Source organism: Streptopelia decaocto, assembly GCF_964273445.1.
Source record: "Streptopelia decaocto genome assembly, chromosome: 14".
Classification (NCBI taxonomy): Eukaryota; Metazoa; Chordata; class Aves; order Columbiformes; family Columbidae; genus Streptopelia; species Streptopelia decaocto.
The window spans coordinates 4,190,982-4,216,615 of NC_138669.1; the positions used below are offsets into that span (position 1 = coordinate 4,190,982).

Here is a 25,634-nt window from a genome sequence, read left to right on the forward strand (position 1 = left end):
GCGGGACCGGATATGTAAAAACCAGCCGGCGCAGGGGGCGGTTGCGTTCGGGGCGTGGTCCGTATGCAAATCGCGCCGTTTCGCGCGCGGCGGGGGCGTGGCTCGGACGCAGACAAACCAACTGCCGTTTCCCAGCTCCCGCCCTACGTTCTGCCTGATACCGCCTTGGCCCCGCCCCTTGGGTAAAAGGTGTCGCGCCTGCGCAGTGCGCCGAAATAAGGACTTAGTCTGTTACACAACCGCTGTGGAGCCAGGGGCTGTGCTCTCCGTCGCGTCCAGGCTCCGCGCGTCCCCGGCGGCGCGGCTCGGCTCTCCTCAGCGCTCCTCTCCTCCTGCTCCGCTCCGCTAGGCCTCCCGCGCCCTCCGGCATGAGCGGGGACCAGCTACACAACGATTCCCAGGTGAGCGCCCGTTCCCCGCCCGCGGGGGCCCACTCCCGGGGGACCCCGGCCTCTCGCTGCTGAGGCCGCGGGGTCCTTACATCCCCTCAGGGCCGGCCCTGGGGGCCCGGCTGACATCCCCCGTCTTTAACCGTAGTGCGGGGGGGACGTGTCCGGCTGCTGCCCCCTGCATTGCCCCACTCGGGGTAGCCCACGCGTCTGGGGAGAGCCCTGTCAACCCGGCCTGTTCCCCCACGTCGTGCTGGGGCGCCCCCATCCACCAAGCCCTTCCCGCCCCGGGCCCCGTGTCTGCCCAGTTGGGGGCGGTGGGGGAGAGGGGACGCGTGTGTTCCCCCCTGCCTGGGAAAAGGGGAGGGGGGTGGCTGCCGCCTTCCCCCGGTTCGTTCCCTTCTGGGGGTGGGGGTCACCCCCGGGTGCCGGGGGACGGTTCACCCTGTTCTCCCCCCCCCACGCCACGGGGGACACCTTCCGCATCGCGCTGATCCTTTCTCATTTGATATTTAATTTCCCTAAAAAAATGAGAATGAAGGAGGGGGAGAAAAATCCAGCGCCGCCCCCCCCCCCAAAAAAAAAAAAAAAATAAAAAAAAGCTCCGTCGGGACGGCGTTTTTCACGGTGTGTCCCTGTCTCCTCTCCCCGCAGATCGAGGCGGATTTCCGAGCGAACGGTGAGTGTGGCCCCGGCGCGCCCCTCGCCTCGCCGCGCACAGACATGGCGTCCCAGAGACTAAGTCCCGGCTCCTCGCTCACCGGCCCCATTGTTCCCATCGAGCTGCCAAATGCGCCCCTTTCCCGGCGGCCTCGCCCCCCCCCGACCCCCGCTTCCCCTAGTGGGGGCACCGGAGGCCCCCGATCCGAGCCTATCGGCTCTGCCGGGGTCCCCTTTGGGCCCCGATTCCTCCCTGGAAAGTCGCCTTGTCGACGGTCGGGACTTAGTCTCTGCGCCATTTTCTTTTTCTCCTCTCTTCTGTGTGGCTTTCTGTGCTTCTCCTCCTCCCCGAGCTGCCAGCGAGGAGCCTTTACAGAGGCACCGGGCGGCGATCCCCGGCCCCCAGCCCCTTCTTAACGCAGGGGAAAGCAAAGTTTTAACTAAAATAAATCCCCGAGGCTTTTTTCTTTTATTTTTTTTTAATTGCAGCCTCCCTTCCCCCACTGCTCCTCGTTTCTGTTCCTTTCAGGGAATCCCTCCTTTCCCCTAAAATGAAAGGTGATTGCAACATGTTGCTCTTTAAAAGGATCTGCTGCATCCATTTTAAGATCAGTCTGATTTCTTTCCTCCCTGTGTAATTGATGTAACTTTACCTTGTTGGGTGGGGCTTTTTTAATTAAAATAAAAGCCCACATTAAAAAACAAACAAAAAAAAAGACACAACAGCGCAGACAATTCCAGAAAGGTAGACAGCATCACTTCAGAAAGTTTGCAAGTTAACTGCTAATTTTCTTCGGAAACATAATAGTAGGCCTGTAATTATATATATATGTATATAGATATACACTTATATGTGTATATGTATTTATATTCATGTATGTACACACATAATGCATTTTTTTAATCAGCCTGATGGCTGCTAACTTTTTCTGATTGTTTATTCGTTTTTCTAGGAAGCAAACTAATTGCAATCCCCCCCAAGTTGATAGGTGTCAAACTGAAGGGCTTAAGCAGGGTGGAGGGGAGTTGAGGACGTCCAACCTTTGTGTGTCTGTGTTATTGTCACTGTTCAGGATGCGTAAGGAGCTCTGAGCTGTCCTCTGGCTGGTGAAGTGATAGAGGACAAAACCAAAAAAAGGTTGAAGCTATCTGCTTGGCTTACACTGATTTTTAGCATGCTTTTCTGGATGATGTCCATGTGCCTGCTTGCTTTGTAGGCTACTGCGTGTAAATATTTACACATGTACGTTTGTGTGCACCTTTCTTTCCGTCAGTTCATTGGAATGTGATTGTGTGTGTGCAATAGGAGCAGGCAGTAGTGAATATGCAGTTTTTGAATTTTGATTTCCATTCTAAATCTATGGTAGGGCTTTGTGAATAATTCTTAACAGAAAAAAGGGTGCAGTGGATTTCCTAAGAAGTGCAGGAGTGACTCTTGAAGCAACTTACATATGAGCATGTATTTGAATTTTTGTAGCCTTTTTATGCTGGGAAATAAGTGCTTAAGGATCATCTTTATTTAGGGAAAAGTATATCCTGGTAAGCTTTAGTTATGTACTGATTTACATAGGGGAAATGATACATATTTGACCTTTCAATTCCAGCTTCCAGTGAACTTCTTAGAGGGATTTTTCTCCTCTATTGTGACCATGTGCTATTTTATTCTTTTAAGAGTTTTAGGCATACAACACTTAAAACCCCTCCAGTTTTTATTTCTACCACGTGTTGGAGGAATTCAATGCAGAAATTCAAAGCAGCACACCTTGATGGAAAAACTGAATTCCTGGTAAATCAAGCATACCCAGCAAATTCATCCCAGTGTAGGTGTTGGCACCCTTTTCCTCCTACTGGAGTTATTTTATGGCAGTCGTATAACATCATTGTGACTGATCAGAGGCCTCTAAAATCCTTTTCAGCACTGAAAGGTGCATGTAACCCTGTTAGTCTTATTAAGGGAATAGTGCTGAATAGACACTGTCCTTTCTGACCTTGTGACCAGGACTGATCTACCTGAAAACCTGTCCCCTCTGCTCGCTCTGAGCCTCGTTCCCTCTGCACAGGAGCTCTTTGCACTTCTGGGTCGGGAGTTGTCACGCGTGGCTCCGAGAACAGCAGTTCTCATTTAGCCATCCCAGTGAGGCTGTAGCTCTTATACTCTTGTTTTGATCCTCTTCAGTGGCAAAGATTAAGAGTGGGTGTAGGAATCTCAAGTACCTTTTTTTTTGGTCCAGATGTCTAGAATTGGTTTGTACTTTGATTATTGTTTGGTGAAAGTCTCCTTTAAGGCCGCCTTTCCTCTTCACATTTGGGGGAAGGGAAGTTTTTCTGGGGGCTGGTACTGACTCATTCTGAATGTTGAATGTACCAGCAGTAAACATTTTTGTTAATAAAGAATGTTTTGCGTGACTTCTGGATAGTGTATCAGTGATAGAGCAGCTTAAGCCCTTTGAAGTTTCCTGTTGTTGCTCATGTTCATATCTAGGTCAGTGGACACCCTACCTCGGGTGGCGATCACGGGAGTTGCTGCTGATGAAGTGAGGTGGGTGGAGGTGGATCTGCTGGCCCATCGCAGGTCACCAAGGAGCACCCTGGTTGTAGCTGAGCAGTTGGATCTGATTACACACCCGTTTCATTGATAGCAGGGCAGTGTTGGCTACGAGAGAGGATGCCAGCAGTGAATATGAGTTCCTGGCTATTTCTTGTCATTAAGTAGCCAGATCACTCTAAGCAAGAGTGTCCTGGGCAAATTCCAACTTGGGTAATTGCGTTTGTCTCAATATCCAGATTCTCCCTCCTGTTTAGTTTGGCTACGTTGGGTATTTTTTTCACCTTAACTGTATTTTTAGTATCAGTACGCACTGCAAAGAATTTTCCATGTTCAGTCCTAGCAGTGCCTATTTGCAAACTACACTGAGGACAATACTGTGCTGAAACAGCGAGCTTTTTTTGCAAGTAATGTCCCCACAGTCCTCAGCCTTGTAGAAGAGAAATGGTAGTTTAAAACTGTAATTTCCAAGTACAGCTTGGTCATTGAAAATGACCCCCTCTTCACAGATGTGAACGTTGAGTCACAACTATGTAGTCAGGGAGGGAATTATTCAAATTTCATTTTTCTCACATAGTAAAATTGCAGATTGCTTCAGATGCAAAATCTATTTGGATTCTATTGAGTTGTGCCTTTAAGATCTTTATTATTAAGGTTGAATGTAACAGCCTCTTACTACTGAGGAAGATGTTGAGACTAGAAGCAATTTATCTTAACTTTCAGTTCTCCCTTTGTATTTACAGAGGGCAATAGATAAAAATTCCTTTTGTTTGCAAAATAATCAAATTGTGTTCCAGACCTACTAACTGCTACTAGTGTCTTGGCTATTCATCAGCCTGCGATCAGAAATTGTGTAAAATCAGAACTGTTCTGTGTAGAAAGTGAAAGCATTACCCTAAGCAGTGTTTTTTTCCTCTGATTGAGTTGACTAATAATGTTAAGATGGAGTTTGAAGCCAGTATCACTGTAGCAATCATTACAGTGTATTAACAGGATTCAAGCATGAATTTGATTGTCCAGTGTCATAGAGATGGCCTCTGGAAGTCAAACACGCTTGAAGGAGGGGTTTGTTTTAACAGTGAATTTTTTGGAGGGGAAAAAGGGCGGCTTTGCTGCTGCAGCATCTTATCAGAAACTGGCAGGTTTTTTATGTTGGCGTGAATGCTCAGGCCCTCTGTATATATCAGGGTGGAGATATGAAGGGGAATGAGCAAGAGGGAAATTTAAATTAGATAGCGAGAGTGCTCAACAAATGCCTTACACCTTATAGAATTTCAGCGCGTTTTGCATTAAATTCACATTTCACGTGTGGCAACGCTGCACACGTGAGAGGTGGGGATGATTTAAATGCTAACCGGTTGAAAAGCAACATAAGGGAGATCCTTCAGATTTTTCAGCGGTTGTGAAACAGTCTGTTGGAGATTTGTTTGTCCTTGCTGCCGCTTTGTTGGTGCCTTCTGGAGGGCTGAGAGTTTTGTGAAGGAGAACAGGGCTACTTCTGACATAGAGCTCTGTGTGCTGCTGCTGTTAGAGCCGCTGTGCTAAACAAACTTGGTGAAGTTAGGGGAAGATTGAAGGTAAACTGTAGTGCACACCAGGGCAACACTATCTTTTGAGTTCCCTGGAAGCATGATGTCACCAGCGTGCTTAAATGTCAAAAGTTTGGCAAAGGGATCCAAAATACAAAAGGTAGTTAATGGTATTTAGATGCAGATTGATATCACCACTGAAAATTTCCTTTCCCTTTTTTGTGATACATGGAGACGTGAATCCTGAAGAATGTACTTTGTTCCTTCCAACACAAGCCCTGAGTCACTCCCTGCCTTTGCTTCCAGCCTGGCGCTGGGTGATGAGCCCACATTGTGAGCAGTGCTGCCCACAGCCTCACAACAATACTTGTGGTAGTTCTAAGTCTGAAACCACTTAGCTTCTTTTATTTTAGAAGTATTTAACGTCAGACCTCAATCTCTGCAAAATTTCTTAATTTTGTTTCTTGCAGCTATTTTCACCATGTTCACAGCAATCTATCGCAAAGCTTGTAGAATGTAGCAGTGGAGCGATCAGAACCTGCAAATTGTTACAAGTGAGGGTGCTCTGAAGTGAATTCATAATTTCTGACACCTCTCCGAAATGTAAATAAATGTATTGTTGATAAGCTGCTCTTAAATATCATGTGCCACATGTCTGCATCTGTTTTCCCAGCAGTAGCCTCAGAAGGGCTTTACTGAAGACCTTGAGGTCTGTTGTGTTAATTGTTCTGACACATTCAGTTTTCAGGTTAAAACTTAATGGGTGTCTTGTGGGAGTGGGGAGTTGAATGCATTTCTGTTAGCTGCGGCCAACTCTTGTTTTTGTTAAAACTCAGCAGAATTACCTAAATGTGCTGGAAGATGTGTTTTGGCGGTTAATGGCCTGTGTGCTCCCTACATCTAGCAGATTTTCTTAAGACGTTTTTCCTTTTAGTACAGTGTTAAGCGATATCTGTTGTTAACATGTTATCAGGGCTTTGTTTATTTTGTAAAACGCGAAACCAGTGTAAAAGTGTGGGGTTTTTTATATGGTTTCACCTAAATTAGGCACACAGCTCATAAACATGATCAAATACAAATTCAGGTTTAATTTCATTTACAACTGTGATTTCAGATATTTGTTTGGTAGTTCATTGAATTCCAACCTCCCGAGTTGTGCTGTCAGCAGAAACTGCAGTAATATGTAATTATAGCGAGTACTTAACATCTCATTTACTCAAATTCCTCTGTTAATGATTTTGCTGGATTCCTGTTAAAGTAATACCTGCTGAAATAGCACAAGTCACTGCCCTATTAGAGAGAGGCTCCAGGTCAGATTCGTACCGGTGTCGTAAATTATTGTAGTTCTGCTAAAATCAGTGGAGCTCTGACAGTGTATCTGCTGCTTTGTTATTGGACTACAGGGATGGGCTTTAATGATACAGTGACTATTTTAAAAAGTACAATTTAACATTAAAAAAATCAGTGCAGATTTTCTTCTGTGGCTTTTCATGATGGGATAGTTTCTCTTTCAAGTCTGCTTGAGCTGGTTGTGCTTACATAATTTCTCATATCCTTGTAAGACATGCAGTCATTCAGAGATATTTATTGGCTTATTAAATTGAATTACCTTTGCAGCTGCTAGTTTTATGGAAACTGCCCCAAGTTTTATGGAAAACCTCACACTCTGAAACATGGGAGCAAAATGCTATTGATGTATTCTGCTCCTGCCTGCGGTATCCAAGGATGGTGTCTTAGGTTTTCACATCTGAGAGAGGATTTTCGTTGTAGAAGTCAGTGTTTCTCACATTGCTTTTCTGGGCTGTTTCGTTTGACTGAGACAGCAGCATATGACAAATATGCCCAGCCGTACCTTCTCCCTACACTCCCAGCATTCTGAGCTGTTTAGCACTGTCAGCGTTTAAATATGTATCATCATTAGATTTCAAAGTGCTTCCCCCTGCTAAGAGAACAGGAGAAGGGGATGGACTTGCTGTTGGTTCAGCAACCAGTTTGCTGCTTACCTGCTCTCCTGAAAGAACAACTAGAAAATCAGTTAAAAACCCAATTCTGAGCTACAAGGAGGATTATTCCTTTTAAACCATATTCCCAGTTACGCTGTCCTTGCTCTGCCATTGACTCTTCTCCAGGGAGCTCCCACCGCAGTGTGCCTCTGGTGGTTCTGCTGTCTGTTGCTGGTTGAACACTGGAATTAAGACAGTGTTGAAAGCTGCTCTGGGCAGGGTCTTTGCTGCTGCAAGCTCCTGATATTTGGTAGTTCAGCTGAACAAGTTGTAGTAGCGGTTTCCCGGTGTCTGAGACTACAGTATTTTTAGCACAGCATTCGTTCAAAATGTCCTGGCTGACATAAATACTAAATAGTTCCAGTGGGTTTAATCACATTTATAGTTAGAAATATTTTCATCTTGAATGCTGGCTTTTTAAACTAATGGTCATAAGGAGCGAAGTGCAGTAATACCTTCTGGTGTCACAGTGAGAGTTTGGACATTTGGAAGGTGACGCGAAAAGAAAAGGTGAAAGTTAATCTTGTATTTTTGCGACCTGCAAGGTATAAAGACCACTTGAAAGTTACCGTTGGCTTTAGAAACATGAGAATACATGTATATTTTCAGGTTGAAATTTGTGATTTCTAGATTGGGCTTCTGTAGTTACTCAACTGGTGAACAAGTGAGAGCTCAGGCCTGAGAATGGAAGTGGAGAGTATGGAGCTGCCGTCAGCCTTCCTGAGACCTTTTCTTTTATAACACTTACTTAACATCAGTGGACTACTTTGGGATAAAAGTAGTATTTTGCTAAACCTCAGTCTATGTTGTGATGTTAGCAGGAGTGGTGATATGAAATATAGTTTTGTGCCAGTCCTTGCAATAAACTATATTTTGGGAGATCCTCCAGCCCAACTGGTGGAGATCAGACATGATGCTTTTGGAGAAATGGGAGACCTTGGCAATTAGTTCCCTGTTAATAGCTAGTGATAGAGATGGAGTTGTGTAATGAGGAAGGATGAGCAGAAGAGGGACAGCGGTTCAAATAAGAGTTACCTCGCAAATTTGCTAGACTATTATCACAAAGTTCTAGTGATGTTTTCCATCATCTCAAAGCCTGTTGGTCTGCTAGAATAACATACCCTGCACAAAAAGAAGAAATGAGCAGCCAGTGATAGTGAATACTATGTTTGATACTGTTGCTTCACTCTGGAGAAGTTGCGTTTGTTCGTAGTTGTTAAATCTCAGTAGCTTCACTTGAAGATGATGGCAGTAGCAGTCAGCTCAGACAATTAACGTGCACTGACAGCTGCTGTGTGTTTCAAAACTGCCCGTTCCCAACGAGGAGGAACAGCACGGATCGTGCTTTACTCCTGACTTGGAAAACTTTGGAGGTGGGGGCTGGAAAATGTCTGAAATGCAGATCTTGATGGGATGGGGGCAGTGCAGGCTCAAGTATGGGCCGCACAGCAGGAAAGTCAGCGTAGGTGCTCGTCATTTAGCCACAGCAGACAGTACCTCATCAAGAAAAACAACCCGTGTCTCCACCTAAAGTACTTAAATCCCTTTTTAAGTATGAAGAGTGTAACTTACGAAATAGGGATGATTGCAGGGTAAAGAGGTACAGCATCAGGCCATTGGGAAATTGTTTTATTAGAAGGCTTCTGTCAGTCTTAAAGCCAAAACTCTACTCACAAAGCCTCTGGTCAGTAGTTCTTTGTGGATTCCTTATCAATATTTTTGACATGAATGTATTTGTTCATGCTTACAATCTCACCATATGCTTTGTGCAGTTGTGAGCTGTGTGGGTGTGCCTGGATGTATTTTTATCTTATACCTTCGTCAGAGAAGGGGTTTTATAGGAAGTGGTATAAAGACAATGGCTTCCTTCACTGGCAGTATTGCAGAGTGCTGAGCTTCGTGGTGCCCACCTAAAGAGGAAGATTTGCCCCTTGATAATTCTGCCCAGTATAGATGATTGCCTGCTAAAGACAGATGGGCATTCATGGAATTCAGTGCAGCAGCAGAGTGATTCTGCAGTTGGCTGGATCTTTCCATGACTGAGGAGAGATTGATTTCTGCCTCAGGAAAGCTTGGAGCGTACTTGTAGCTTCACTAAAATATTTTTATCAGTCTGTGTAACTCATCTTTGACTAGGTCATATCTGTGTCCATTAAAGATGTGCTCCGTGGTGGGGATATACTAGCTAAGTGCCTCTTCTGTCTCATCAGCTGGGGTACACAGCTGGCATAGTCTTACAGACACACAGTATTTAACAGATAGTACAACTTCATTTGGGGGAGCAAGACTCCTACATTCTCAGTGAAGGCATGGTTCTGTTTCTTCAACATATCCCCTTTTATCCCATAATGCCATTTTTTCAATGATTTTCTGGAAATAACACCCTGGTGACTTTTACTACTTATTGCTCCTTTTGAATCCCAATCACTGATTTGCACAGTCTTACTGATTTTTGCAGTAAGCATCTGGGGCCTCAGTACTAGAGCATTTTGCTGTGTTAGGGAATAAACTATAGGAACAAATGAAATATTAGGTCTCATATTCATTGTGGATAAGACTCCATACAGCTTGTCCTACCTGAAACCCACTTGGCTAATGTATGAGCACTGCTTGGCTGCTCTGGAATGAGTTTTGCCAAATGCTTGTAATTTCTGAAGTGTTGGGCTCATTCTGGTGGTCAGTGTATACTGCATGGGATTGGAAATTGTCTTGTTTCCATCCAAATGTCTGTCAGTTTGGTGCATCTAGAAGATATGGGGCAGTGTCTAAATGGGGTAATTTTAAGAATTTTTAAAAGTATTTCTTTAGACATTGACCAGAGATGTGGCTTCAAGGTAAAACGCCAAGAAATCAGTTAATAGAAATGGAGCAGTACAGAGAAGTTTTTAAATTTTTCCTGACATTTGTCACTCTGATCTGTTGCCTGGCACTTCTTCTGACACTTGAGAATATGAACTTACAGTGTGTTATCCAGGACCTTTTTTCATCTTTTATTTGCCATTTTTCTTCTGTAGACCTTTTCAATTTGAACAAAGGAGAAATCATCATGTTGTTGGAATAGATGAGCTGCGTTTTAGGACCAGGGCAATGTACTTTAGTTGAACTTTTAATTGATGGCAATGTATTACTGCTCAAGGCTTATATTCCAGTATTTGAACAAGAGCCAGACTTGTCATAACAGCTGCTCATCTTCCTCTGAGGCTGCAGTTTCTTGTTTTGGAGAGATCGCCTAAAAAGACCTTTTAGAGGAGTGGGCTCTCACCATCTGCGGGTTTTTTGGTTTTTTCCCTTTGAAATATGGTAAGTATCCGTTGCAGTTTTTTAAGTATCTGGAGAAAGAGTTGAGAAACATGTAGTGGTGTTCAAACTGAAATGCAGAGACTTGTGGAGTGAGGGTAGCACAACTAAGAGGCTTCTGTTGTTGTGGTCTGCAAGCGGAGTTTTAGGAGGAGAAAAGTACGGGTGGTGGGAGGGGACACCCTGTTACGTGACATGTGACATGAGATGGCTTGGACACCTGGTAACCAGGTAGGAGGACTGTCTTCCTTGGTCTGCTCTGCAGTGGATGCAAGTCAGAGGTGAGTTCTTTCTGTCCTTGGGGAGATCAGGAGCTAAGCTGACAGTTCTTATTCCAGCATCTGGTTTGGTGGGATGCTGTCTTGCCAGCTCTCTGCATAGTCTCTGTTGCTTGATGCTCTGGTCAGGCGATGTGAAGATGAAGGTTTGAATATGAAGAGAGATACTTTTGAAGCTGAAGGCAGGACATTCTGTTACATTTGGATGTTATGCCTGGGATTTAAGGTCCCTTGTGCTATACATTGTTATCCTGTCCTAAGGCCATACAGTTTAAATGCGCAACTCAGCAGGACAAGGGGTAGTACTGTACTCTTTTTGGAGGTGGAGAAACAAGAACAGAGTGGGAGTGATTTCTTCCAGCACAGAAATAGATGTAAAGCTGTCAGACTAGGACTAAGATTCAATTCCTACTTGGACTTGCATTTTCAATTTTTAATTCTCTCTCCAGCTGAGGACTGAGGTGGTTAGCAAAGAACAGGATGAAAAAAAACCCACTTCTGCAGTTTTAGCATATGTTGTAATTTTTTCTTAAATAGAGAACTCATCTCAGGAGATACAGCCTGCAGGTTTTTTTCTGTAGGGCTAAATTATTTCACAAATACTAAAATGTTGCATGATGGGTTTTGCAATTAGTGAAATCACTGAATTTACAGTAGGGAGATGTGGTTTCCTGGTCTGTGGATGGGGTTCCGGTATCAAGTACTTTTCAGGTAAGGCTCTTGCACCATCCATGCCACCTTGGTGTGAATGTCTCCAAACTGTGCCTTGAGCAATAGGAAGAGCATACTGAGTCTTCTGCCAGTTTGCGAATGCAAGTGTGTGAGTAAGTTCAATTACTGGAGAGATAAAACAGCTGGGATGGGCAGGTACCAGTTTGAACTTGCCTAAGAAGGTACACTTACAAGTTAGACCAGCACTCCCCATTTTAATCCAGCCTTTTGGGAAACTGAGAGCAGGAGCTCTTTGGAGATCCATGTGAGGGAATGATTCATTGCAACACAAGCAGCGTGTACAAAATGGAGGGATGGCGTAGTACTAGTGACGTGTGCTCTGAGGTTTGTATTCTAGAGTTAATGACCACCAGATGGGGAATAAAAAGCTGCCTGCTCTTCTTTTGAGCACTGAGAATGTCACTGAGGCTGTTAAAATGTGCAGTATCTGTTGTAATGCTTCTTGTGCACAGGAAACCCCTTTACATTTGGATCAGAATAAGCTTTTCTTGCTGAGGTTTCTCCTCGACACTTAGTTTTCAGCACTGTTTTTGGCTGAAAATTAGGTTCCTTTGGTTTGGTAACAGCGCACCTCAGGGATTAAGTGCAAAAAGTCTTGAGTGCTTTCTGGGAGTAGAAAAAATAAGATGCAAGTTGTGTTCCAGTACACAAGTGTGAATTGCCAGATCCAGAGGCAGTAAGTTCATGTGACTACAAACCCAGTGCAAGAGATGAACTCTTAACAACAGTGCCCTTGACTGACTTCTGCAGCGTTGCCCAATCCTATTGTAGGTGCCATCTTTATCCATGTTTTTTAGCCAACAAACACTGGCACAAATTGAAGTCAGGATATCAGTGCTGTTAACTCTGATATTTGCAAGTTGTCACACTGGAGCTGTGTGGATATTTGGGTTACTTTGTCTTGCTCCAGCGAGTTGGAACATCTCTCCAGCTGTCCAGGATACCTTTAGACGTGAATGTGGATAATGTGCATTTTTCCAGAGCCTTTTTCACTTCTTATATCCTCCTGTGTTCTTCCTACTCCAAAAGTAGGAAGCCTCTCAGAGGAGCTGGCATCTTGTCTGAGTTCTAATATCATTGCTGTGTATGTCACCTGCACTTCATTAGGGAAGCATAAGTGAGCTGTCCTTGAAATACCTGTTTTTATGACTAGATACTAATTTAAAACATGCTTCTCTCTGGAGTTTGGTAGCTGTCATAAACAGCGTTTTGCTGTTATCATCAAGCAGGCTTATTCAGCATCACTTGTATCTTAAGGAAAGCATCTCCAGGTTTCAGGCTGCTCTAATCATCTAGATATAAAGAGGAAAGAACAGCTTTGGCACCTGATGTTCTACGCTTGGCTCCTTTAGTAGGATTGATGAGTCCGTCAGTTTCTTGTTTCATGAATGAAGGTGTAAATCTGTCATTCTTCAAGCGTTGCCTTCCATGTGTAACATGTTTGCCCCTTCCCTCCTGCCCAGCCCTGTTGTTGAGACTCTTGTCCAGTGTTGCTTAATCTTTATGGTTTTGCAGTCTATCACTATTAAAGTGTGAGCTTGGCTGTGTAGAGGAAAAAGTGAATTTGTGTTTGAACCACAGCCTGAGTTAAAATAGTCTTGTCTTTTTCTGTGTTCATGAGGAAGCCTCTTTTGCACCACTCATCCAGTTTTCAGGAATCCGATGTATTTTTCTTGCCAGCTGCTGGTGTTCTCCTTGCACGCCAAGTGAATCTGTTCTGTGTGCGGTTCAGCAGACGGGTTACACGTGGTGTTGGCAGCAGGGACAGGTAGCTCGGAGGATGGGTTGGATCTCTGAGGAACAAATCTGTGCTTGGGCTTTGCTGCTCATTGGTGTGCTTGATTAGAATGAGAAACAATACTAATGCCCTGGCCATCTTTCAAAGGACTGGGACATTTACAAGGTGTTGGTGTACGTAAGGAAGCTAAAGTGTGTATTTTTAAATGGATTCCTTTATAGAGAATGAAGCTGCGGAGTGTTTTGTGAAATGAGCCCCCCGTAGCTGTATTTCACAATAACATGAAACAGTGTTCAAACAAAACAAGATGTGAGCCTGGTTTATTAAATTAAAACCAAACTAATTCTGAAGTTAACTAGTTTTGGTTTTTTTCCCCTCTTTGTAAATACCCCACCCAGCCAGCCAGGCACAGGAGCCTCGTGCTCAGACTCTAATCCACACTGAGAAACCTTCAGTCCCAAAGGGAGCTCCTTAGTGTGTACTTCAAGGAGTCCCCTTTGCATAACATTGGGGTGTTTGTGTTTCGGGAGGGCCATTGAGCTGGCGAAAGGAACACTTCTCAGTTTCATTTTCATAGAGAAGTCCTAGGGAAGAAATCTACTGACTTGCACAAGGCAAATATTTACTTTTTAAATGGAACTGAAATAAATATCCTATCTGATTTTTTTTTTTCTAAGCTGAGTTTTTATAGTGTCTTTTTGTGTGTATTAACAGTTTAATCTCAGCAGAGCTCTGGAATTAGTCTGCCAATTAGCTCTATAAGGAGAACAAAGAAACTCAATTCAGTTGTTTTTTCTCAATACTGAAAAAATTATTAAAAAAAAATGTAGCACATGGACTACAAACAAGTATAATGGCGATTTTGATCATAGTTGCTTCAGAGACTGGAAAGGTAAGTTTTCCGGTAGTTTTCAGTTCAGACAGGATCTGGTATTCAGAAGGGCTTTCTTCTGAGGATTATTGAAGTGTTAGGAGGCTTTAAAATTAATGTGAATTTGTGTGATTTTTAGGTTTCTCATAGGTCTCTTATTCCCATATTCTAAAGCTGGTGTCATTGACACTTCCTCAGTTCTTCTCATAAGCTGTTTCATAAATCTTAACTGTCTCCTCCCCCTCACTGCCAGGTATCCCCATAGTATATTATTAGGCAGCGTGGTTAGTGCTTTGCTAATTACTGGTACATGATTTCCCAAATCCTGAGATTTTGAATGGGTTTATTTACATACAGAACTAAATTTGGATCAAATGACTAGAGGAGATGGGTAACTCCTAAAAGGCACCAGTACAGAAATAGGTTGTCAAGTGTCTTTGTATACCAAGAGTCAGACGATGTTTCCTGTCATCACTACAGTTTTGCCTTGCACTTCATCAAACCAGAATTACTCTTGTTTGTCACATGTGCGTGTAGTTCATAAAGCAACTTCTCATGCGCTCCCTGATGGAACAAATGCTGGACTTGACGTTCACTGCACACCTTACACTGTAGCAAAGTTAGATTTTTCTGAAAACGTGATGCTTGGCATTAGGAAATTGTTCCTTGTTTTACTCCTCTGTGGTTATTGCTTTCACTTAAAAATGCAGTTTCTGTATCAGGGTAGCTGTGTTAGTGTAAAGCACTAGCAGACAAGATTCTAGTACTTGCCACTGAGATTGTAGTGGCAGAAAGTATCTTGTTTTGTATTTTAATCTCAAGGTAACTGGTACTTTAGTCTCTTGTTGTGTAAACCTATGTTGAACTGTTTTTCTGGTTGTAGATCCTTTCTTGAGTAGAGTCTACTGAACCATTTCACCTCTTAAGAGATGCAAGCAAATGTCCTTAGGAAATCAGGTTACACTGTCTCCAAGAAATTTGAGGTGTTTAGGATACCATCAGTAGAAGATAAATGGTACAAACTGTTATTTAACTTTCAATTTTACTGTGCCTCTTTCGGGTGAAATATCTTGATCTGTCTATGCAGCTTCTTTCTTTTTGGAGTGGCATGTGAAGTTAAGTATCTTGTGTCATTTGCTGATTTTCAGAATAGGTCATATTAATTCTTTCCTACGGTATTAGCACTACTCATCATGCAGTTTTCCTGCTAACAGGCTTTATTTAGTAGTAGCATGATTATTAATGAAAGCTTAAGGCTCTGGTGTTTCAGTATTGGTGCCTTTTTACTCCTAATAGTATCAAGTAAAAGGTGATCACAGGTGGCAATCATGATCCCAGGAAAAAGAGGGAGTAATCGCTAAGTTGTAAAACAGATCCAAGTTCAAAAATAAATTGGTACACTTTAAAACTTGCAAAATGATGTCGCTGAAGTGCGTGCAAACTCAAACAGGTTAATTGTGTTCAGGGACTGCAGTTTCACAAACTGCTGGGGCCGCTCTGCTCTTTGGGTACAGCAGAACCTATTAAATCTCTGAAGAGTGTGAGTGGCGCTTTGTGCTGCTGGGCACCTGGATGGAGCTTCCACTCCCAAAGCGGTTTTGTCTCGAACGGGCTTGAAATACGTGGAAGAGGAGGGAACAGCACGGCTGCTGCTCTGGGCTGTTTGCGTAGGAGCGAACCACTGAATCAGCTGGAGCGGGCACAGCTTTCAGTGCGGCGTATTAGTCCTTCATGTAAAATTCATAATAAATTTTAACAGATGTATTGATTTAATTTTGACTCTAGTAAGAATCATAGTAACTTTTTAAGAATGTGTCTCAACATATATACAAGACTGGCAGCCGAGAAACTTTTAAAAATAGGAGTTTTTTTAGCATTACAGTTGAATCATTCAGGAATACATTATTCAGTTTTAAATAGTCTTAGATGTTCTTCATGTTTCCTTTGCCTATTTCTGCTGTTAAATAATCAAGTGGAAAGAAATATTTTTAATTTTTCCTTTAGAATACTCCTGGGAAAAAAAAAAAGCTATATAACTTGTTTTTCTCATTTTTGAGTTAAATTAAAGAGGAATAACAAAGTCTTGAACCCCTTTGGTTGCTTTTTTAGCACTTACAGTTTTTCGAGCACATTTCTAACCCTCCCACCAACCAACCTCTTAAAATATTTAAATGCTGTTAGGTTTCACGTTCAGAAAACGTGAAAAGTAGAGTGTGATCACCTTGCAGTAGTTGTAAAGCAGAACCTCTGATACGATAGAAGTCATTAGTTGAGCACTTTGAGTTTGATGTGCAGCGATAAACGAACTGTTGATGACTCTGCACCTGCAGCTTATTTCCCTCAGTTTGAACAGCTCATTTAGTGACTGGGATAGTGGAAGCCATTTGAAAGCTGAAGAAAAGAAAACTAACTTGTCGCACCTAGTTACTTTGGTGTAGGTAAAGGACTACTCTTAAAATTGAGGAATAAAGTAACCAGAAGCAGTTGGTTCTGTTTAATTTTCAAGGGTTACGCTTGGTTTCTTTATATGCGAAGCATTAAGTAAATGTTTTTCTCCCCTCGTAAGTCTCATTCAAGCAGATATGAGTTTTGCGTAAGGTGGAATCTGAAAATGTTGGCTGTGCATTTAATAAAGTTCTGGTTTCTGTCCAAAGATGCAAGCCTTTAGTTAAAAACAAAAAGGAAAACCACCTCGCCAAACTGATAATATATTCCACAGAGCTTTTTTAATTGCAGAAGTTAGGACTTTATTATGCATAATAAAGTAACCACAGCATGTTATCGTGCATTAAGAGGTTACATTTTGTATTCAGGTATCTGTATCAGTGTGATTTAACAGTTGCCAACTAGTGAGACTTGACCTGTATTTAACAAAATAAACAGGTTACAGGTGCATAACGAGATTAGAATCAGTGACTTAAGGTAACGTTTCCCGTCTTCTGATGTAAATGTAAGACTTCCAGTGGAATTTGGTGCATCATGTCTAGGAGCTGTACTTACTAGTCACTTCAGTATTGCAATCATAGCCTTATTTTAAAACTCACTTTTAAAGGTACTGTGGTCTAGCCACTCTGGTGATGCTTTTCTACAGCCTCTATCCCTTTCAGAAGACTAAGGAGTACAGTTGGAAGTGCAGAAATCTCAACTGTCATTAAACATTTACCTTTTGTTTACTTTCTCGTGTGTTTTAGCTGGAATCAGGTTTCTTCTCCTGTGCTAATTGCATCAATGTCCCTTAAGGCAGGAGAATTGCATTCCCTCCCTTGTCCGGGAGTGGGACTTGTGACAAAGCCGACTGATGAGATGCTTGTGGACAACTCTGGGAATTAGCCTGGCCTGGGTGAGTGGTCACTTAACTCACCCGCAGTGGGAGCAGAGGTGAAATTGGGCTGTATCTACCCAGTGCAGCCCTACACTTGGAAGAAATTATTGTAAATAGGGGAAAAAAAAATAAAACAACTCCAGCTGGAATCAATGTGGGAGTTACTCCTGCCGTGAGGAACCAATTTCAGTGTGATAAAAATAACACAAGTGCCTGGTCTTCTAAAACAAACTTTTTATAAGTCTTTGGCCATGCTTTCCCCATCAGTTCAGCTTAGTAGGCAGGATATTAAGTAGTAGGAGAATCATCTGACTCCAGCATGTAAAACAGTGGTACTGCTTGGCAGAGCAGATTTAAAGCTTGTACCAACCAGTTGTCTGTCATGCAGACTCAATTTATAGTCTAATCCTGAGGTTATTCCCAAGGGTGCTGCCTCTTCCAGTCTTTCCTCCCTGCAGCGAGCAGGAGGCCAGCACTGGCCAGAGCCACATCATCTTGTCCAGGGCTGGCTAATAAAAGGCTTTGAACAAACGCCACGAGAGGCTCTCTGGAGGACGCTGAGCACAGCCTGTCCCTGCACACAAACTGTGTGTGATCCTGCCTGCGGACGGGAGCCTGGGCACCGACTGCTGGAACAGAAGCATTGCAATGCAACTGCCTTTTTTCTTTTTTCTTGTTTTTTTTTTTTGATCTTCTGTAAAATTTTTGCTTGGGGGGAGCTCCTTGTTCTGGGTCAAACCCAGCACAGTCGAACACGCCTTGTGTGTTGTTGGTGCGAATACGGGCTCAGTGCAAGCGAGTGTTGAGACATCACTTTTGTGCTAAGAAAGTGTGAGGATTTCAGGGAGTCTTTACAAACTACTTCTTTTTAGCGAATCCAAAAATGCGAGTGATTTACACAGTCAGTAAGGGAAAATATTGTTCTAGTTGACATCATTGCAGCGTAATTATTCCTGACAGCACAGCAGTTTTCCTGTTGGCTAGTACAGTTTTTAGAGCTGAAATTTTTCTTATGCCCCAAAATATCAATCTATTTTTTTTTTAACATAGCTGAAGTTTCTATTATCCTCTTTAAGGACTAGGAGTTATAATTGTTTGCCCCTATTTTCTCCTGATTCACCTGTCTTGAAAGTTTGCATGCAGTAAGCAGCTGTTGACTTTGCATCACAAACTGTTTTGTTTGCACCTTTCTAATGATGGTATAAAGAGCAGCTGGAGGCAGAAGAACCTTCTGCTGGGGCACTGACTCCGTGTATGGATGGAGTACAGTACATGAAGTTCTCAGTCTGCAGTGTGAATTTGTCACAGATTGTACCAAAAGATTTTCTTTTTTCTTGACCCAGTCTGCTGAAGTAACTCTCTAAGCTGTTCCCCAAACAATTTGTTAAAAATTTCCAGAAGGTGGTTCAGACCACCTGCCTGTGATGGTGATGCAGGAGGGAGCAGAGTCACTGCATTCCTTCTTAAGGTCTAGGCTTGGTTCTAGTGCTACAGTTGAGCATAAACTGGGGTTCTCCAGGCTATGAAAGAACTGAAGAGCAAAAGTATCTCTGGCGTAACTGCAATCAGTGGCTGAGCAGAAGTGTTTCAATCCACCATGGTGTGCCCATCCTTCAGGAGACGGGATTGCTGAAGAGCAATGTGTTGTCCCAAAAATTCTGCAGCTGAAATTTCTAGCCAAGAACTCCTGAACGAAAAGGATTCCTGCATGCCAGGAAAATGAGGGTTAAGTGAAGCATTTGCTTTAGATTGTGTTGAAGTAAGGGATAGGTTATCATCTGCAGTCCCTGATAGCTCTGAAGTCTAAACATGACTGTAAATGTTGCAACTACCCTGCTGGAGCAAACGCTTTAGAGAAGCAGGGCAGAAGGCGAGCAGAGGCCTCTCGTTCTGGTTTCCCACCGACTCAGGAGTGACCCTGGGCAGTTCTTTTTGTCCGTGTCCCCGGTGCGGTGTGTGCGTCCCTCCCCTTGTCCCTTCCCGAGAGGAGATTGTCTGTGGCGGCGCTGCAGGACGGGATCTGTGCTGAGCCCTGGATCTGTGCTAAAGGTTGGTTGCTTTCTAAGTCTGAAAATGGGATTAGTCCCCCTTGCATTATTTGAATGCCCTTAAAATTTACCTTCTTTTGTAATTTTAAACTAGTTTTACACTCCCTGACTGCCTTGTGAGCAATTGTCCAGGCTTTCTCAGCGGGTCTGTCCTGCCTGCTGTGCCAGTTGTGTTAACTGCGTTTCACACAATGGGGAGGAAAGGGGTGCGAATTTGGAAAAGCCTGAGATTAGATGCTCTAGTAAAAATTGTTTTGTATTAGTGGACCTAAAAGAAATCCACAGGGAACCTACCTGTAACTGCTTCTTTATGCAAAATAATTTCCCCGAGCCGACTGGTAATAGCTGTTTCCTCTTAGCAACATTCGCTTTATATACCCAGAAGTTCTCCAGAGTCTCAGTCCTCTCTCTCTATATATATGTATTAGCAAATTGGAATACAGGCTTAGCTGCAATGAGTTGTAAGGCTTTTGAAACCTGAGAGGCAACGAAGCTCAAGCTCATTGTGCCTGTCCTTTGTTGGCTCTTACCTCTGCAGTTTGCGTCTGGTTGTGATATTCTGATACAGGCACAGTTGGCTCTGGAAAGGGTCATTGGCTGCTACAGTTACCGAACTTTCCACTTTTCTCCTTGTTCAGTCCCTTTCGCTGCCTGTGGGAAGTCATTCTGGGCTCGTTTGAGGTGGGTGGAGGAGGAATAAATGCTTCTTGAAAGCAAGGCAGTTGTTGCACATGACAGCGTCTAGGAGTGGGCATACACCATATAAACTTGCACGTGCTTCCAACTCAGCTTTATTTCTAGAGAGCCCTGGAGCTTTCCTGAGTCCCACAGTGCCCACTGCCTGCATTTTTCCCCAGATCCTGCTCTTGGCCTCATCCTGGCCCCCCGATGTGCAGCGATGTGACAGGCCGTGGCTTTTGAAACTTGAGGCAAAAGTGTACCTTGAGTTTTGCTGCTCCTTTAAAGACGTATGTGCAGTTCATAACTTTGTTTATTCATTTGGGTGCAGACTCATAAAGCAACAGGAAAAAATTGCTGAAACTATTTCCAGCCCAGTAAGAGAAGAGTGTTAGTTTGCAAGGTTCTCAAATTCAGAAGGCAGGAGGCTGTGGAAAGTCAGTGCTTGTACTCATGGAAGAGCGGAGCCTTGTAAGAATAAACACCACTAGGGACAAGAAGGAGGTTGTTCTTATCTCGTCCCTAAGGGACTGCTCTGGACTCTCCTCTCCCATGCCAGCACAGCAGCATTTTAAGCTGTACCCTGATGCTGGTCATTTCCCTCAAGTTTTAACTTGCTGTTCTGTTTCATTGTGCTTTGTTAGTGGAAACATACTAATGAATTTCAGTCTCTGACTCCTATTTATACAATTACAGAAGAATGTTTTACATCTTGGGAATCCCTGGAAACACATGTTTCTGTTCACATAGAACTTTTTTTTTTTGTTGTTTTTGAATGCAAATAATGGATTGAAACTTCATTGTTGCCTCTCAGTTGGGAGCTCTTTTGGCTTGTGTAAGCAGCAGCTATTAATTTAGCCTTTCTGTACTGATCAAATGTGTATTTTCATGCTTTATAAGGCTTCCTCAGTCTTGTCCTTTCTGTAATATTGTCTACTGCAATTCTACTTGCCGTGAATTTTCACATTTGTTACACAGCAAATAAGAACTGCTGCAGAACAGACACGTGTCAATGTGCCACCTCTTACCACAGAGACCGCGTAAAAGGTGCCAGCAGGTCATTAAACTTGCTGCTGCTGTCTACACTGTTAGTTGTTTTGGTGCAAAATGCTTGCACTGTAGCAATTTCCTAAGGTAAGTATCCCTTTATACCGCATAGCTATCTCAATTACTTATGCATTAATTACCCACAGAGTATTAGGTACTTACTCAGCAGGTGAAAAAATGAGGTGCCCGGAATATAAGCAATTAATCCAGTGTGGCTGAAAAAAATTTGAAGAAAGGCTCAAAACACATGCACTCAGAGTATCTGTCCTTCTCCCGAATAAGCTTTTGCAGCACGTCTTGCTCACCTCTGCAGGCTGGTTTAGGTCGATGAAATGCCAGCGGTGACATTTGCTTCAGCTTAACTTCATGTCCCAGAGGCCTCAGTCACACAAGATAGGACTGATCAGTCTGTCTGTTTTTTCTGGCCTCCTTAACCTATGCATGATAAGCTTTTAAAGTTTGGGACGGATAAATGAGAGGACAGCTTAGCTCGCACACTTGATCCTGTGCCCGCCGTGCTCTCTCTGTTAGTTCTGTCACGTTGTTTACCTCTCTCTTGGATCAGAGTTGCCCTGGGGTATCGGTGGAGCAGAAGGTGCGTTGATCTTGTTTGGCAAATTTTGTTTTTAAAAAGCTGTGCAAGATCCTTGCTTGCATAACAAAACTTTGAGGGAGAGTCAGAGGCACTTCTCCAGAAGTTGGTAGGAGCTATTCTAAGGGACAGAGAATGGCTGGAGACAATTCTATCTATCTATCTATCTATCTATCTATCTATCTATCTATCTATCGTTATTCCTGTGTCAAGATTCATCATCAAGTTATTCCACAGGTTTCTTCCTTTCCCTCTATTTAACAGCAAGGAATCGGGGCCTTCAAATAACAAGATTAATGAAGGATGCAGTACCTAAGGGGTCTGTCTTGTTCTGAAGCCAAGTTTCCCAGTGCAGTCCTTTTAAGGAAAAAGACAATGTCCGTTTGTCCCTGCAGTATCTTTTGCCTCAAGTAACTGCTGAAGCGTGGAGAGGGGTTGTAACGTCATGGGGTTTACTCTGTTTCTATCAGAAGAACCGGGTTTTCAAGCTTTGGTGGTGTATTCAGTTCTGGCTCAGTCCAGGAGTTTTGTCTCAGGGTAATTACAGCCTGGAAAACAGGTTGACTCAAAACTATTCAGTGCTGGTATATTTCTTCATTTGAACCCTTAGAAAAGGCAGAATGCACTCTGGTGGAGCCTTAGTAATAAAGTTCTGCCTTAGAAAGGATGAACTGTTTGGTTATTCTGCTGTACTTTCCAGGCTCCCTTTTAATGAAGCTTTCTTACTTTTTGTTTTTACTATTTCTTCCCTGTATGATTAGGAAATGAATGACTGAGGATCTAAGCTTCACAACCAAGAGCTGCTTTGTGTGTTTTCCTTGTACTCTTCAAATTAATTTAGTAGTTTTGCACTAAACTTTAAAACTCAGATTTTATGGAGTTGAGGTGTCAGCCACCCTGAACTGCTGCACCTGACCCAGTGGTGGCCCTGGAGCAAAAGAATTTTGTGATAGCACAGGAATTGTACTTCATTTAAATTTGAATTCAAGAAGGATTTTAAGAATTTAGAAATAGCTTTCTGTAGTGATATTGATTATGGAGATGTCTTTCAACAGCGGTAAAGGTTTGCGTGTCGAGTTGCGTTTGAAAGGTGTATCTGTGCCATTTAGTGGGGTGCTCTGAATGGGGAAGCAGAAGCCCAGCAGTTTTGTTTCAGTATCATTTGTAGCTTTTTTCCTTTCTTGACATCTACTGAAAACCCAATTCTTTTATTGAATTTCATACTTAGGAAACATCGCTTCCCCAAACTGTGTTTCTGTTAGAGCAGATGATGACGCTGATTCTCACTTCCAGTCTGGTGAGTTACTCTGATCCCGGTAATGGTCCTGGTGACTCGAATTGTAGTCTGGGTGTTTCAGTCACTCTCATTTCAGGATTCCAAATGTTCTGAAGTCAGCTATTGGAGAAATAAAACAGTGCAGCAAACAGAGCTGCAATACCTTTCCAGGGTAAATGTTTTATGTGTATTCGGAAGTTGTGTAAATAGGGCCATTAGGCCAGTAAGTGACATATCTAGTTTCATATGGGAAGTTTATTTTAGATTATGGTTTTCTGCTCCAGTGTGTCATCCACAATACCATAATCTCTCTCTGAACAATGCTTTCTGGGGATGTTTTTCTGCTTTTAACACTTCTAGCTGCATATTGATGTTTTCCAGTTTCTGTGCCTTTCATACCTACAGTTCTGTTTCAGTCTGTCCGGCTTTATTGGGAAAGATGTTGTCTCCCATACCTGGATGCATTTCTGTTTTCTGTCCAGTAGATTTTCCTCCTTCTTTTTTTTGGGCTACAGCAATGGCAATCTGTTTAAACAAACTCTAGAAACACTGTGTCATCAATTATGAACACCATGATCATACTGTGACTTCCTCCAACAGGAATACAAATAATTTAGGAAAATTTAATCTTCCTGACTGGTTAGGTCTTCCTGACATATAAAGTCAAATGGGTACTCTGAAGTCGTACCTGTATCTACCAGTGAGGATCCTGATCCCCAATGCCTCAGACCATGCTGTGGTCTCCATACGGTTGTTCTTCTAAGCCATATGGTGTCTGCAAATGGGCAAATCCACACAGTAGTTGCTTTCTTAGGTGAACAGTTTATAAATTGAGCAGAACCTCACAGAGCAACCTTTACATGTGGGGTTACTGTTGCCTATTTAGGTAATCTACTAACATTGTCACTATTCACCTTAAAGATAATGCCTAAATGTTACACTCTTTCTACTTGCTGATATAATCTATATATTGTAAAAGTTAGTGCAACACTAAACCATTTTTGGTCAAATACCTGAGGCAAAAGTGCGTGTTTTTTGCCAGGATTATGAAGAGTATTTTAGACACCTTGAACTACCTACATTAACATGTTTGGACATTCATAGTCCTTGGTGTCATTTCAGCAACTGAACCTTGATAATTTTAGTGGTAGACTTTTAATACCCAACATATAAGAAATCTAAACTGTAGAAGTAATATTTGACAAAATAAATGGCAAATTTGAGTAACTTGAAAGTAATGGGCCTTTTTCTGATAATCTGTAATTTTGAGATGGCAGATTTTGAGAAGAACATGTAAGGGAGAAGCAAAATCAGTAAAATTGTTTTCTTCAGGTCATACGGAGTAGTTTTCTTTGCTGTGCTTATTTCTGCATCATGACTGCTGAGAAGGAAATCAGCCTAAATAGTAAGAAGGTTGCAGTTGTGGATTAAATGGTCTAACACAGAGGTGTTTCAGCTGAGAAGGGACTAACCATTCCTCAAGTGATGAGAACGCTCATGAGAAGTTTTTGAGCTTGACCAGTTCTTGAACTTAATCCAGTGTCACTGAATTACCTCCCTTTCAGATGCAGAAGTTACCTGTGGAACTGGAGAAGTCTTTTTAAGACTTTCTTCTCCTTTACAGTTTGAAAAGATTGAGTTCTGTCATACGTGTCCTCTGTGCTGGTAGTAAAGAGCTTCTGAATGGACCAGTAATAGAGCCCTGAACTCATACAGACCAATGGTCCTGGAAAAATCTTGAGAGCCTGGAATGTGTCTCTTGTAACAAATAATTAATATTGAGGCATTTGACTTAAGCTGGGGCAGAAGTTTCAGCCACTCATCTGAAGCAAAAGTGTTATAGGAGTAGCAAGAAGTTAAAAAGGTTTTTCTTAGTAACATGATGAATTTTTTACGCTGTGTCTTCAGACTTGGGCACAGATTGCAGCCCCAGGAATCAAGTAAACTTAAACTGCCTTTCTGGAGATCAGTGTAGAGAAGCATTGAGATGAGGCTTCGAATGGATAAAATACCAGCACACATACCAGTGGAGGTATTTATAGGCTAAGGAGGGGAAAAGCAATTGGGGTGTTGCTGGAATCAGAAGGAAAATACAAAAAGTCCTTATCCCCAGAACCTAGTAAAACATTTCAAAAGAACAACGGCTGCTGGCAGAAACCTTTCTGTAAGCGGGTTAATGAGCTATTCAAATTGTGCCCACAAAAACTTCCAAGAAGGTGAACTGAAAGACAGCAAATATGGAAGGCTAATAGATTTAGCTGGAAAAGCTACTGTTGACCAGAAATTGGGGTTACCAGGTGTTAATTTGCCAGCTTTCTCACTTAATTTAGGAGAGATGAGAAGGGACAGATAGTTGCTCATGTCTTTTTCTCAGTTCTAATAGATTCTAATGCCAATTGACCAAAATGGGACAAAATGGAAATGGGATAAAAGCGGGTGGTGGGGATAAAACGGCATCTATAGCATCCTGTATCATGTGCCAGCAATAGCTTCACAAATAATATTGATAGCTGTACTGATTGGGCATACAAGAACTTATGCCCCTCTATGGGATTTCAGTATTTTATTAGAAAAGTTGCTGTCAAAACGGAAATATTAATATAGGAAGTAGGGCGGCTTCCTGTGATTG

At 42.7% G+C, this 25,634-nt stretch overlaps 1 protein-coding gene across 2 annotated transcripts in view; it reads left to right on the top strand.

Annotated features, from left to right (window-relative positions):
- The first annotated feature begins 208 nt into the window (after positions 1 to 208).
- TOP1 (DNA topoisomerase I) overlaps positions 209 to 25,634 on the top strand; it is a 64,530-nt gene continuing 39,104 nt past the window's right edge. The window contains exons 1-3 of one of the 2 annotated variants that reach the window (XM_082065506.1): positions 209 to 401; positions 1,044 to 1,068; positions 22,958 to 23,026. In XM_082065506.1, the coding sequence (XP_081921632.1) occupies positions 369 to 401; positions 1,044 to 1,068; positions 22,958 to 23,026 (127 nt within the window). In that variant the 5' untranslated portion in view covers positions 209 to 368. The remainder of the gene's footprint in view (positions 402 to 1,043; positions 1,069 to 22,957; positions 23,027 to 25,634) is intronic. The other variant, XM_082065507.1, reaches the window with a different exon arrangement.